The sequence below is a fragment of the Pygocentrus nattereri genome, chromosome 25 (assembly GCF_015220715.1).
Source record: "Pygocentrus nattereri isolate fPygNat1 chromosome 25, fPygNat1.pri, whole genome shotgun sequence".
NCBI classification, from domain to species: domain Eukaryota; kingdom Metazoa; phylum Chordata; class Actinopteri; order Characiformes; family Serrasalmidae; genus Pygocentrus; species Pygocentrus nattereri.
In genome coordinates, this window is record NC_051235.1 from 1,470,001 (window position 1) to 1,484,670 (window position 14,670).

The 14,670-nt window shown below is 42.7% G+C and overlaps 1 protein-coding gene across 2 annotated transcripts in view; it reads left to right on the forward strand.

Moving 5' to 3' along the window:
* lrp1ba (low density lipoprotein receptor-related protein 1Ba) overlaps window positions 1–14,670 on the forward strand; it is a 421,137-nt gene that overhangs the window by 127,183 nt on the left and 279,284 nt on the right. The window contains exons 13-14 of one of the 2 annotated variants that reach the window (XM_037534585.1): window positions 5,496–5,715; window positions 6,695–6,884. In XM_037534585.1, coding sequence (XP_037390482.1) covers window positions 5,496–5,715; window positions 6,695–6,884 — 410 coding nt within the window. Of the gene's footprint in view, window positions 1–5,495; window positions 5,716–6,137; window positions 6,301–6,694; window positions 6,885–14,670 lie in introns of those variants that run through there. The other variant, XM_037534586.1, reaches the window with a different exon arrangement.

Here is a 14,670-nt window from a genome sequence, read left to right on the forward strand (position 1 = left end):
CTAATTAAAGCCAGTGAAGCCCATTAAACTAATGGGGGTGGAAGGAGTTGGGGGGCAGTATTGGACCTGGTTTTGTGGTCAGCACCCAGGAGAAGCTTAGTGGCTTAGTGGACAGCTCAGTAAATGCAGAGTGGCCAGTGCTACAGTAAACCACTGCAGTGGACACTCTGCTTTAGAGAGAGACCGCAATATCCTGAACCGCTGCCGTGGAGCTCGCATAAGAGTATAAACGGGAAGTTCGCACATTCCAGCTTCTTTATCCAAATCATACCAGTCAAAATAAAGTTTATTAAACAGGCATTAAACAGAAAATTTACTGTACTTTACTTTTTACATATTATTCATACACTACAGTCAAAAATTTATAATGTCAGCGAGAGTGTTTATACACTAATATCTCTAAGTGTATCATATAGGAGCATATTTATTGAGGTTATTTATGGACTAATATCTCCTATTCTAGTGTATAGGAGTGTTTATTGAGGGTGTTTATGGACTAATATCTCCTATTCTAGTGTATAGGAGTGTTTATTGAGGGTGTTTATGGACTAATATCTCCTATTCTAGTGTATAGGAGTGTTTATTGAGGGTGTTTATGGACTAATATCTCCTATTCTAGTGTATAGGAGTGTTTATTGAGGGTGTTTATGGACTAATATCTCCTATTCTAGTGTATAGGAGTGTTTATTGAGGGTGTTTATGGACTAATATCTCCTATTCTAGTGTATAGGAGTGTTTATTGAGGGTGTTTATGGACTAATATCTCCTATTCTAGTGTATAGGGGTGTTTATTGAGGTCGTTTATGGACTAATCTCCTATTCTCGTGTATAGGAGTGTTTATTGAGGGTGTTTATGGACTAATGTCTCCTATTCGAGTGTATAGGAGTGTTTATTGAGGGTGTTTATGGGCTAATGTCTCCTATTCGAGTGTATAGGAGTGTTTATTGAGGGTGTTTATGGACTAATATCTCCTATTCTAGTGTATAGGAGTGTTTATTGAGGTCGTTTATGGACTAATATCTCCTATTCTAGTGTATAGGAGTGTTTATTGAGGGTGTTTATGGACTAATATCTCCTATTCTAGTGTATAGGAGTGTTTATTGAGGGTGTTTATGGAATAATATCTCCTATTCTAGTGTATAGGAGTGTTTATTGAGGGTGTTTATTGACTAATATCTCCTATTCTAGTGTATAGGAGTGTTTATTGAGGGTGTTTATGGACTAATATCTCCTATTCTAGTGTATAGGAGTGTTTATTGAGGGTGTTTATGGACTAATATCTCCTATTCTAGTGTATAGGACAGTTTATTGAGGGTGTTTATGGACTAATATCTCCTATTCTAGTGTATAGGAGTGTTTATTGAGGGTGTTTATGGACTAATATCTCCTATTCTAGTGTATAGGAGTGTTTATTGAGGTTGTTTATGGACTAATATCTCCTATTCTAGTGTATAGGAGTGTTTATTGAGGGTGTTTATGGACTAATATCTCCTATTCTAGTGTATAGGAGTGTTTATTGAGGGTGTTTATGGACTAATATCTCCTATTCTAGTGTATAGGAGTGTTTATTGAGGGTGTTTGTGGACTAATATCTCCTATTCTAGTGTATAGGAGTGTTTATTGAGGGTGTTTGTGGACTAATATCTCCTATTCTAGTGTATAGGACCGTTTATTGAGGGTGTTTATGGACTAATATCTCCTATTCTAGTGTATAGGAGTGTTTAGTGAGGTCGTCTATGGACTAATATCTCCTATTCTAGTGTATAGGAGTGTTTATTGAGGGTGTTTATGGACTAATATCTCCTATTCTAGTATATAGGAGTGTTTATTGAGGGTGTTTATGGACTAATATCTCCTATTCTAGTGTATAGGAGTGTTTATTGAGGGTGTTTATGGACTAATATCTCCTATTCTAGTGTATAGGAGTGTTTATTGAGGGTGTTTATGGACTAATATCTCCTATTCTAGTGTATAGGAGTGTTTATTGAGGGTGTTTATGGACTAATATCTCCTATTCTAGTGTATAGGAGTGTTTATTGAGGGTGTTTATGGACTAATATCTCCTATTCTAGTGTATAGGAGTGTTTATTGAGGGTCTTTATGGACTAATATCTCCTATTCTAGTGTATAGGAGTGTTTATTGAGGGTGTTTATGGACTAATATCTCCTATTCTAGTGTATAGGAGTGTTTATTGAGGTCGTTTATGGACTAATCTCCTATTCTCGTGTATAGGAGTGTTTATTGAGGGTGTTTATGGACTAATCTCTCCTATTCTCGTGTATAGGAGTGTTTATTGAGGGTGTTTATGGACTAATATCTCCTATTCGAGTGTATAGGAGTGTTTATTGAGGGTGTTTATGGACTAATATCTCCTATTCTAGTGTATAGGAGTGTTTATTGAGGGTGTTTATGGACTAATATCTCCTATTCTAGTGTATAGGAGTGTTTAGTGAGGTCGTCTATGGACTAATATCTCCTATTCTAGTGTATAGGAGTGTTTATTGAGGGTGTTTATGGACTAATATCTCCTATTCTAGTATATAGGAGTGTTTATTGAGGGTGTTTATGGACTAATATCTCCTATTCTAGTGTATAGGAGTGTTTATTGAGGGTGTTTATGGACTAATATCTCCTATTCTAGTGTATAGGAGTGTTTATTGAGGGTGTTTATGGAATAATATCTCCTATTCTAGTGTATAGGAGTGTTTATTGAGGGTGTTTATGGACTAATATCTCCTATTCTAGTGTATAGGAGTGTTTATTGAGGGTGTTTATGGACTAATATCTCCTATTCTAGTGTATAGGAGTGTTTAGTGAGGTCGTGTATGGACTAATATCTCCTATTCTAGTGTAAAGGAGTGTTTATTGAGGGTGTTTATGGACTAATATCTCCTATTCTAGTGTATAGGAGTGTTTATTGAGGGTGTTTATGGACTAATATCTCCTATTCTAGTGTATAGGAGTGTTTATTGAGGGTGTTTATTGACTAATATCTCCTATTCTAGTGTATAGGAGTGTTTATTGAAGGTAGTTTATGGACTAATATCTCCTATTCTAGTGTATAGGAGTGTTTATTGAGGGTGTTTATTGACTAATATCTCCTATTCTAGTGTATAGGAGTGTTTATTGAGGCCGTTTATGGACTAATATCCCCTGTTCCAGGTGTTGAGCTGTGAAAAGGTGATCTGATATTGTTCCGGTTCTGGTGGAATTAAAAATGCCAATTTTTTTGTCTTTTTCTCTTCTTTTGATCTTTATGTTCCCCCGTTCGTGTCTGCGTGTCTCTTCCTGGGTGATGTGGCGTGTGTGATGATGGATTAGCGGTTGTGACGTTGAGTTTGAGCACATTTGCTCTGATTTCTGATCTGAGGTTTCACAGCAGGAGCCGTCACTCAGACACTGAGTGCTGAATAATGAGAGAGAGAGAAACGAGAAAGTGAGAGATGGGAGTGACAGGAGAAGGAAGAGAGAAAGCGTAATGGGAGAGATGATTGGATGACTGGGTATTGAAATGAGTGGATAGATCAAATAAAGGATCAATAGATTGATGGATGAATGGATAAAACAGTGGAAGACTGGAAGAACTGATGGAATAACAAATAATGATGGGATGTGTAGTTAAAAGAAGGGATGACAGTATAAAGAAAAGTATTCAGTAAATCTCTACAAACTGGCTGCAGTGCTCTGGTTCCCCTGTACGTTCTGTGGTTCCCCTATAAGTCCACCGGTTCCCTTGTAAGTTCTCTGTAACTTGTGTGGTTATCTGTAAGTTCTCTGGGTCCCCTGCAAGTTCTCTTATTCTATAAGTTTTCTGAATCTTTGTAAGTCCACTGGTTCTCCAAGAGCTCTCTGGTGCTTTGTAAGCCCACTGGTTCTCTGTAAGTTCTCTGGTTCCCCTGCATGTTCTCTTATTCTCTACATTTTCTGGTTCTCTGTAAGTTCTCACATTCTTTGTAAGTCTACTCGTTCTCTGAGAGTTATCTGGCTATCTGGTTCTCTTTAAATCCGCTGGTTGTCTGAGAGTCCACTGGTTCTCTGTACGTCCTCTGTGTTCTGCGGGTTTAGAGTCTGAACACTGAGCTTTTTCACTAAACCGTCTGTTTGTTCTATCTGGTTTGGACTCTCTGATATAACTGCGTCAATACACTCGTCTCCAGCCTTGCCCTGCTGACCCCACCCCCCCAAACAGGCCGGCTTTCCTACAGAGAAGAATGGAGCTGAAATTCCGGAGAGCTGAGGGATCTACTGACAGTGGAGAACCGTGGAGTCTGTCTGAGAGGATGGAGGCTTTGAGCTTTACTTACCGCGAGAACCAGGAACCCAATGTGTTTATTCAGTCACATGGTCAGAAAGAGCTGCTCCCTCGCTCCACAGTGGATGGATGAAAGATCTGAGGAAGAATAGACTGATGAAGACGGATTCTGTGAATGAAAGAGCAAAGCCGTGGGCGGATGGATAAGACCGCACTCCTAAAAACCAGGACACTTCTAGGGTTCTTTAATGAAGGACAATGGTTCTATATAGAAGCATGAATATTCAAAGAAGCATTTGCATGCTTAAATGGTTCTTTGCCTTGTGAAGGTTCTTCAGATTGATGGAGAACGTGTTGTATATGGTTCTATGGAGAACCTTTTTGAAAAGGGTTCTATATAGCATCAGAGAGGGTTCTGTTGTTGTTATGATGTCAAGCTTCTAACAACAGAAGAACCCTGTATGCAACACATTCGTCATTAATATCAAGAACCATTTCACCATGCAAAGAACCACTAAAGCATGCAGATGGTTCTTTGAGCGTCCATAGTTCTATATAGAACCATCTTTAATATAGAACCCTTGAAGAACCGTCTTTTTTAAGAGTATGGATACATGGGAAGGCGAACGAATGGATAAAAGAATAAATGGGCGTATGAAGGAATGGACAGATAATCCATAGATGTATGATGAAACATAAAAGAATGGATGGATGAACGGATGGATGGAAGGATGAACTGATGGATGCTAGAAGTAATTAATGGGTGGCTAAACAGATGAATGAATTAATTAATGGATGGAGGGATTATTCATGAAAGAGTTGATTGAATAAACAAAAATGAGTGATGGATAAAATAATGAATGGATGGATAAAGGAATGAACAGATGAATGAGTGTTTAAAGATTTGAATGGATGAATCAAAGACTGATGGATTGATGAAGAACAAAGTGAATAGATTGTTAAAAGCTTAAATGGATGGACTGTTTTTTGTTTGGATATATGAGTGATTTAATGAATGAATGAATGGCTGAATTAATTAATGAATCATTGGCTGAATGAAGGAATGAATGATCAATTGGTTGACTGAATGAATCATTGGCTGAATGAATGAATGAATGAATGAATGAATGAATCATTGGCTGAATGAATCAATCTTTGTCTGAATGAATGAATGAATCATGGGATGAATGAATAAACGAATTACTGACCTAATGAACGAGTGAACATGTCTGGTCTTTTAGCTGGATGTACTGGACAGACTGGGAGGAGGACGACGTGAATGACAGCAGAGGAAGGATAGAGAAGGCATGGATGGACGGATCTCACCGTCAGACCTTCATCTCCTCCAACATGCTGTGGCCCAACGGACTGACTATAGATCCGTCCAGCAGCACCCTGTACTGGTGTGACGCGTATTACGACCACATCGAGAAAATCTACCTCAATGGAACCCGCAGAACGGTAAGAGCTCCTTCACTTCCTTTATTGCTACATTTAAAAATGCATTTAATTAAACAGAGAAAGTTCTAAAGAACATTCACCAGAGATCACATCAGAACCTCTGACCTCCATCAGACCCGATCACCAGAGATCACATCAGAACCTCTGACATCTATCAGACCCAATCACCAGAGATCACATCAGAACCTCTGACCTCCATCAGACCCGATCACCAGAGATCACATCAGAGCCTCTGACCTCCATCAGACCCAATCACCAGAGATCACATCAGAACATCTGACCTCCATCAGACCCAATCACCAGAGATCACATCAGAACCTCTGACTTTCATCAGAGCCAATCACCAGAGATCACATCAGAACCTCTGACCTCCATCAGACCCGATCAGCAGAGATCACATCAGAACCTCTGACCTCCATCAGACCCGATCACCAGAGATCACATCAGAACCTCTGACCTCCATCAGACCCAATCACCAGAGATCACATCAGAACCTCTGACCTCCATCAGACCCGATCAGCAGAGATCACATCAGAACCTCTGACCTCCATCAGACCCAATCACCAGCGATCACATTAAACACGAGTAGGTGAATAGGTGGATAAAGGGATGGATGGATGGATGAATAACATGAATGCATTGGTGAATGGAAAGATTCCAAAAGCGTTTAATCAGGTCAGCAATAATGAGATTCGGGTTATTTTGGAAATCTTTAAATTTTCCTCAAAGCATGTAGAACAGAAACGTTTCCAGTTTAGAACCTTCAGGTTGCTGGTTCCTGTCTCAGTCCTCATTGGGGGTCTCTGCTCCAGCACACCTGAGCCTGGTTCTGAAGGCCCTGATTGGCTGCTGATCTGAGTCAGGTATGACTGGGTGAGGGTGTAAGGCTGATGTGAGGAGCTGCTCCTGTTCGGTTTTCCTGTCTAATCCCGCCATTCTTTTTCCTGACCTCTCCTGTTGCGGTGCTCTCTTCCCAAAGGTGGTCTATGACGGGAAGGAGCTGAACCACCCCTTTGGAATTTCACACTACCGGAATTACATTTTCTGGACGGATTACATGAACGCTTCCATTTTCCGGCTGGATCTGTTATCAGGGAACGTCTCTCTGCTGAGGAGGGAGAACCCGCCGCTGTTCGGCCTGCAGGTTTACGACCCGCAGAAGCAGAAAGGTAAACACTCAGAACCTTCACAGTCTGATCTCCAGTCAGGAAAGCGGGATTTAATGTAGTCTTCAGTCGAAACAGCCAGCAGAACTTTAATTAACTCTTAATTAAAATTATTGAAAAGTTTTAATTAATGTATTTCCTTGTTTTGTTGAAAAACTCTGCTTGTTTTTCTAACGTAGAAAGTTTTAATTGACTTATGTTTCCCCCACATACTTTTTAAAAATATTTTAATTAATGTTATTTTCTCATCCTGCTCAATTTCATTGATTTGATTCCTCATCATAGACCTTAGAGACTCGAGACTCGACTCAGACTCACCTCAGACACTCAAGACGGGACTCCGATTCGCACACAAGATTCTTGAGACTTGACTCTAAATCGCACCTCTGACACTCAAGACTCGACTCAGAGTTGCACCTCAGCGACTCGAGATTTGACTAAGACTGGCACCTCAGAGACTCCAGACATGACTCGGACTCATCTCATAGACTCAACTCGGACTTGCACTGTCAGACACTTGAGATTTCAGACTCGACTTTGCCTTGTGTGTCAGAAACCGGAAACTCGACTAGCCTCAGAGATTCAGAACTCCTCAGACCCACCCCAGACACTCAACTTGGCTCAGACTCACACCTTAAATTCTTGAGACTCAACTCTGACTCGCACCTTAGAGAATTCAGACTCGACTCTGACTCGCACCTTAGAGATTTGAGACTCAAACTAGCACCTCAAGCACTTGAAACTCAACTCAGATTCTCACCTCAGAGACTCAAGACTTTACTCAGACTCACCTCAGACATGCAAAACTCCTCAGACCCACCCCAGATTCTTGACTCAACTCTGACTCACACCTTATAGACTCATGACTTGACTCAGACTCACACCTTAGAGACTCAACTCAGACTCACACCTTAGACACTCTGCACTCGACTTTGACTCTGACTTGCACCTTACAGACTCAAGACTCAACTCAGAATCGTACCTCAGAAACTTGAGACTTGACTCAGACACATATCAGAGACTCAGAACTCCTCAGACTCACCTCCAACACTCAAGACTCAGACTCACACCCCAGATTCTTGACACTCGTCTCTGACTCGCAATCTAGACACTTGAGACCGACCTCAGACTCACCTCGGAGACTCCAGCCTTGACTCGGCCTCTCACTTCAGACAGGCATTTTTTAAATTAATGAATCAGGTTAGTTTTATACAATAATATTTCATTGTTATTTAACCTGATGACTCTGTATCAGATTTTCAGTGCGAGTTGTGTGGGTGTTATGCCGTTAGCGGATCATCTCGATCCGCTCTGGTCCAAATCCCACTGCAGCTTCTCCAAACACATCCCAACGTTACAGAGTCTGAACTTTAAGCTGGGGAGCAGTTGTCAGAGCCACAATCCTGATGATAATTTTAACCTTCAGATTTTCTGCACCCAGCAGTTTTCCTGCTCTTTACTGAGAGAGTAATAACACTTAGTCCTGAGAGCTGAACCTGGAATCTGCAGCGAGGCTTTCAGTCCAGCTTTTCCGCTGATGTAATGTGTGATTCCGGCCGCATTTACCAAAGCACAGATTGCCAGAAAAACCCTGAGGAAATGTCTCGTTACCGGGAATTCCTACTAAATCAGATTTGCACTATGAGACTCAACTCAGACTCATGCCTCAGAGACTCGAGATGCTACTGTGACTCACACCTCAGAGACTTGAACCTCAGCTCAGACTCTTACCTCACAGACCCAAGACTCGACTCAGACTTGCTTCTTGGAGACTCACACGTTGGAGACTCGACTCGGACTCACACTCCAGACACTCTAGACTCAACTCAGACTTACACTTCAGACTTGAGACTCAACTTGGACTCACATCTCAGAGACTCGAGTCAGACTGGCATCCCAGAGACACTCGCACCTCAGAATTTTGAGATGTGTCTCTGACTCACCTTAGAACCTCAATATCTCTCAGATTTACACCTCACAGACTCAAGACTCGACTCGAACATCTCAGAGACTTGACACGAGTCAAATTTGCACCTCAGAGACTTGAGACTCAACTCAAACTTGCATTTTAGACTTGTGACTCGACTCAGACTCACACCTTAGACACTTGACACTCAACTTTGACTCTGACTTGCACCTTACAGACTTAAGACTCAACTCAGTTTCGCACCTCAGAAAGTTGAGACTTGACTCAGACACATATCAGAGACTCAGAACTCCTCAGACTCACCTCTGACACTCAGAATCTGACTTAGACTCACACCCCAGATTTTTGAGACTCAACTCTAGACACTTGAGACTGACCTCAATTTACACTCGCACCTCAATTTCGAGATGTGTCTCAAACTCACCTTAGAACCTCGATGTGCCACAGGTTCACACCTCAGAGACTCAAGACTCGACTCAAACACCTCAGAGACTTGAGACTTGAGTCAGACTTGCATATCAATTTCCACACATTTCAGACTCAAACCTCAGAATCTTGAGATGTCTGACTCTCACCACAGAGACTCAGAATCACACCTTAGAGACTCGAGAGTCAACTTAGACTAACACTTCAGAGCATCAAGACTCATCTCAGACTCTTACCAAAGAGACTCGAGACTCGAGACTCAACTCAGACTCATACATCAGAGACTGGAGACTCAACTCAGACTCATACAACAGAGACTGGAGACTCAACTCGAACTCTCACCACAGAGACTGGAGACTCGACTCAGACTCCTACATCAGAGACTGGAGACTCAACTCGGACTCTCACCACAGAGACTGGAGACTCAACTCAGACTCTCACCACAGAGGCTGGAGACTCAACTCAGACTCATACATCAGAGACTGGAGACTCAACTCGGACTCTCACCACAGAGACTGGTGACTCAACTCAGACTCTCAGCACAGAGACTGGAGACTCAACTCAGACTCATACATCAGAGACTGGAGACTCAACTCAGACTCATACATCAGAGACTGGAGACTCGACTCAGACTCTCACCACAGAGACTGGAGACTCAACTCAGATTCATACATCAGAGACTGGAGACTCAACTCAGACTCATACATCAGAGACTGGAGACTCAACTCGGACTCTCACCACAGAGACTGGAGACTCAACTCTGACTCATACATCAGAGACTGGAGACTCAACTCTGACTCATACATCAGAGACTGGAGACTCAACTCGGACTCTCACCACAGAGACTGGAGACTCGACTCAGACTCATACATCAGAGACTGGAGACTCAACTCAGACTCATACATCAGAGACTGGAGACTCAACTCAGACTCATACATCAGAGACTGGAGACTCAACTCAGACTCATACATCAGAGACTGGAGACTCAACTCGGACTCTCACCACAGAGACTGGAGACTCAACTCTGACTCATACATCAGAGACTGGAGACTCAACTCTGACTCATACATCAGAGACTGGAGACTCAACTCGGACTCTCACCACAGAGACTGGAGACTCGACTCAGACTCATACATCAGAGACTGGAGACTCAACTCAGACTCATACATCAGAGACTGGAGACTCAACTCGGACTCTCACCACAGAGACTGGAGACTCAACTCTGACTCTCACCACAGAGACTGGAGACTCGAGTCGGACTCGAGTCTCGAGCCCCTGTGGTGCGAGTCCGACTCGAGTCTCCACAGGGGCTCGAGACCACAGGGGCTCGAGACTCGAGTCCGACTCGCACCACAGGGGCCCGAGACTCGAGTCCGACTCGCACCACAGGGGCCCGAGACTCGACACGGACTCGCACCTTAGAGACTCAAGGCTCGACTGACTCGCACCTCAGAGACTCTAACAGTTTCTGAAGTTTTTGCAATCTTTCTGTCATTTCTGGTGATAATTAATGACGTCTAAGGCTTCGGTTCAGGAGAAGCATAGGTTCAGTTGTTCGTCCACTTTTCTCTCCTGCTGTTGAAACATGAAACAGCTTCTGCTGCCTTTTATCTCCAATTCCATTACCTCAAGCCTGAGAATGAAATATAGATCTGTTGGAATAAAATCGGCTGCTTTATGCTGTTTGAGTTGATGTGATTCAATACCATTATAGAGAGCGAGAGAGAGGGAGAAACGGAGAGAGAATATTAGTGCATTATTCAGACTTTCATTATTTATGAAGCTACCGTCAGTAGCCAGTGTTTCGGGAATCGATCCCTTTATATTTGGCAGGGTGTTCTTGCTGTAGACACGTTGTTTTACATTCTCATCGCTGTCTGGAAAACTTAATGAACAGCTGTTATTCCTTCCGACTTTGGACTCTAATGTTCACGCGATTATCCATGTCATCCGCATTAAAGTCATAGTTTTCAAACATCACTAGTTCCTAAAGTTTTGGCACTGGAGCTACGAGGCTAATGCAACTGACAAGTAATGACAGCTTATACCCCACCAATTAGCACTTGCATCTCAAATAGACTGGCGTATGTGGTTTCCAACATTGTTTGACAAGCAAAGTTCCAGACAAGGCTTCAGTGTGGCTGCTTCTGTTTTTAGCCATTTAAGTTTATTCCTCTAAAGCCTGAAATGATCATTTAAAGTCAGAGTTTTTTACACCACGTCGTACGTCTTTACGTCTTAACATCATACACAGACCCTAAAAGAAGTCTTGACGCCTCAAATGATCTCCAAATCGACATCACACTGATGAAGATGTGACGACTACTGTAGACAATTCACTCCCATCCTCAGGAGACGCTCCTTCAGAGTTTTCTCTTCGATTTCTCTTCCAACCACTAGGGGGAGCACCCCGAGGAAGAGAAAGAGGGCGGTTATGGTCTCTTGGACTCACGGATGGTTGTGCCATCATGACTGTTCTCTCCAGGTTGCACCGTTTAAGAGTCCGCCGGCTTATTTAGCGTTAGCACTGGAGCGACGAGGCTAATGTAGCTGAGTGATGAAAGCTGACTGAACACAAAGCTGACTGGACACAAACCAGATGGAGGCCAAAAACCAGAAATCCCAATCAAGAGTAGCCTAAAACTATATTGGCAGATCATTTGTCTTGTTTTAAGAAATGTGCTTGAAAGAAGCTAAATTATCTGCCAGTACAGTGAGAGAATTTTACTTGATAATTGAAAACAACTTCAAATAAGTCAACAGTGTCTAAAAATCATAATGAGCACATAACCTTCTTAAAAATAAGAAATGCTAGAGTTATCGACTAGAATTAAAGTCCTTTTACTAGAGAGCATGCTATTTTTTGCAGTGTTGACATACACAAGGAATTTGGGTCCAGGCATTTAAAGTGGCTTTGCATTTAAGGTGGCAGTGAATTTGGTGTCTCTCTGGTATTATATACAGTATATAGAAATGTGCATAGAGTTTACAGACAGTACACAACGTACACTGGACACAGTATACAGCAATGAGCAGACTATATAAGGACAACAATGCATAGAAATGTTAGCTTTAGATTAAAAAAAAACGTGTTTTCAGGCTGTGGAATCTGCCAGAGGGGGTGCTATAAAGTGCTGCTGTGGTCACTCTGTTGTTTTTTCTGCTTTGTGTTTGCAGTGAAATGTTATTTTTAAAAGCAGATTGTGTTCACACCTGTACACTGAACCACACGGAGACTCATTCAGTAAAACGGAGCTGAGATTTATTTGAACTCCCCGTTATTAAGGATGGCATGCCTGCCGCTGACCTCCGGGGAGCAGAGTCAATATTATTTTGTGGCTCATTATGAGGCTTTATAAGCCGTGTGTGTTTTTAAGACTCTTCTGAGCTCAGCGTAAGATTGAAATCTGCTCCGCAGCATCTTTACAGGGTTTATTATTACGCGCTTGATGTTTTCTTTTCATGTATGCTGATTACATTGTTCAGCGGAATGGCCTGGTTTTCACTTTAATGTCTATTTTTCCCGGATAAATTGTTTGCGGTTCCCCTGCGGTGCAGATATGGCTGCTTGGAGCCGTTTCAGCTGGCCAGAGACGCCCGCGCTGACGTCCTGCTGTTATTCAAATGTCTGCGAGAGCCAAAGAAAGCCTTCACACACTGATCGGCTTTCGCTCACGCGAGAGGTCAAAGATGGAAAAATCATTTTCATATTTGTGCTTTTATAACTCGTATAAGCCCCTTGCGTAAAGGATCTGTAGTGAAAGGCTGTCTGTGCAGGATTACAGTGTATATGTAACAGTATTAGAGCTGTGCTAACGGTGCTGTTATAAAGAACGCTGAACATCATAGTACACAGTGTGTGAGGTGGGTGTTTCTAATAAAGTGGCCAGTTAGTGGAAGCACAAGGTAGGTGTTTCTAATAAAGTGGCCAGTAAGTGGAAGCACAAGGTGGGTGTTTCTAATAAAGTGGCCAGTTAGTGGAAGCGCAAGGTGGGTGTTTCTAATAAAGTGGCCAGTTATTGGAAGCGCAAGGTGGGTGTTTCTAATAAAGTGGCCAGTGAGTGGAAGCACAAGGCGGGTGTTTCTAATAAAGTGGCCAGTGAGTGGAAGCACAAGGTGGGTGTTTCTAATAAAGTGGCCAGTTAGTGGAAACACAAGGTGGGTGTTTCTAATAAAGTGGCCAGTGAGTGGAAGTGCAAGGTGGGTGTTTCTAATAAAGTGGCCAGTTAGTGGAAGCACAAGGTGGGTGTTTCTAATAAAGTGGCCAGTGAGTGGAAGCGCAAGGTGGGTGTTTCTAATAAAGTGGCCAGTGAGTGGAAGCGCAAGGTGGGTGTTTCTAATAAAGTGGCCAGTTAGTGGAAGCGCAAGGCGGGTGTTTCTAATAAAGTGGCCAGTGAGTGGAAGTGCAAGGTGGGTGTTTCTAATAAAGTGGCCAGTGAGTGGAAGTACAAGGTGGGTGTTTCTAATAAAGTGGCCAGTTAGTGGAAGCACAAGGTGGGTGTTTCTAATAAAGTGGCCAGTGAGTGGAAGTACAAGGTGGGTGTTTCTAATAAAGTGGCCAGTGAGTGGAAGCACAGGGTGGGTGTTTCTAATAAAGTGGCCAGTGAGTGGAAGCACAGGGTGGGTGTTTCTAATAAAGTGGCCAGTTAGTGGAAGCACAAGGTGGGTGTTTCTAATAAAGTGGCCAGTTAGTGGAAGCACAGGGTGGGTGTTTCTAATAAAGTGGCCAGTTAGTGGAAGCACAAGGTGGGTGTTTCTAATAAAGTGGCCAGTTATTGGAAGCGCAAGGTGGGTGTTTCTAATAAAGTGGCCAGTTAGTGGAAGCACAAGGTAGGTGTTTCTAATAAAGTGGCCAGTTAGTGGAAGCGCAAGGTGGGTGTTTGTAATAAAGTGGCCAGTTAGTGGAAGCGCAAGGTGGGTGTTTGTAATAAAGTGGCCAGTTAGTGGAAGCGCAAGGTGGGTGTTTCTAATAAAGTGGCCAGTTAGTGGAAGCGCAAGGTGGGTGTTTCTAATAAAGTGGCCAGTTAGTGGAAGCACAAGGTGGGTGTTTCTAATAAAGTGGCCAGTTAGTGGAAGCACAAGGTGGGTGTTTCTAATAAAGTGGCCAGTTAGTGGAAGCACAAGGCGGGTGTTTCTAATAAAGTGGCCAGTGAGTGGAAGCACAAGGCGGGTGTTTCTAATAAAGTGGCCAGTTAGTGGAAGCACAAGGTGGGTGTTTCTAATAAAGTGGCCAGTGAGTGGAAGCGCAAGGTGGGTGTTTCTAATAAAGTGGCCAGTGAGTGGAAGCGCAAGGTGGGTGTTTCTAATAAAGTGGCCAGTGAGTGGAAGCACAAGGTGGGTGTTTCTAATAAAGTGGCCAGTGAGTGGAAGCACAAGGCGGGTGTTTCTAATAAAGTGGCCAGTGAGTGGAAGCACAGGGTGGGTGTTTCTAATAAA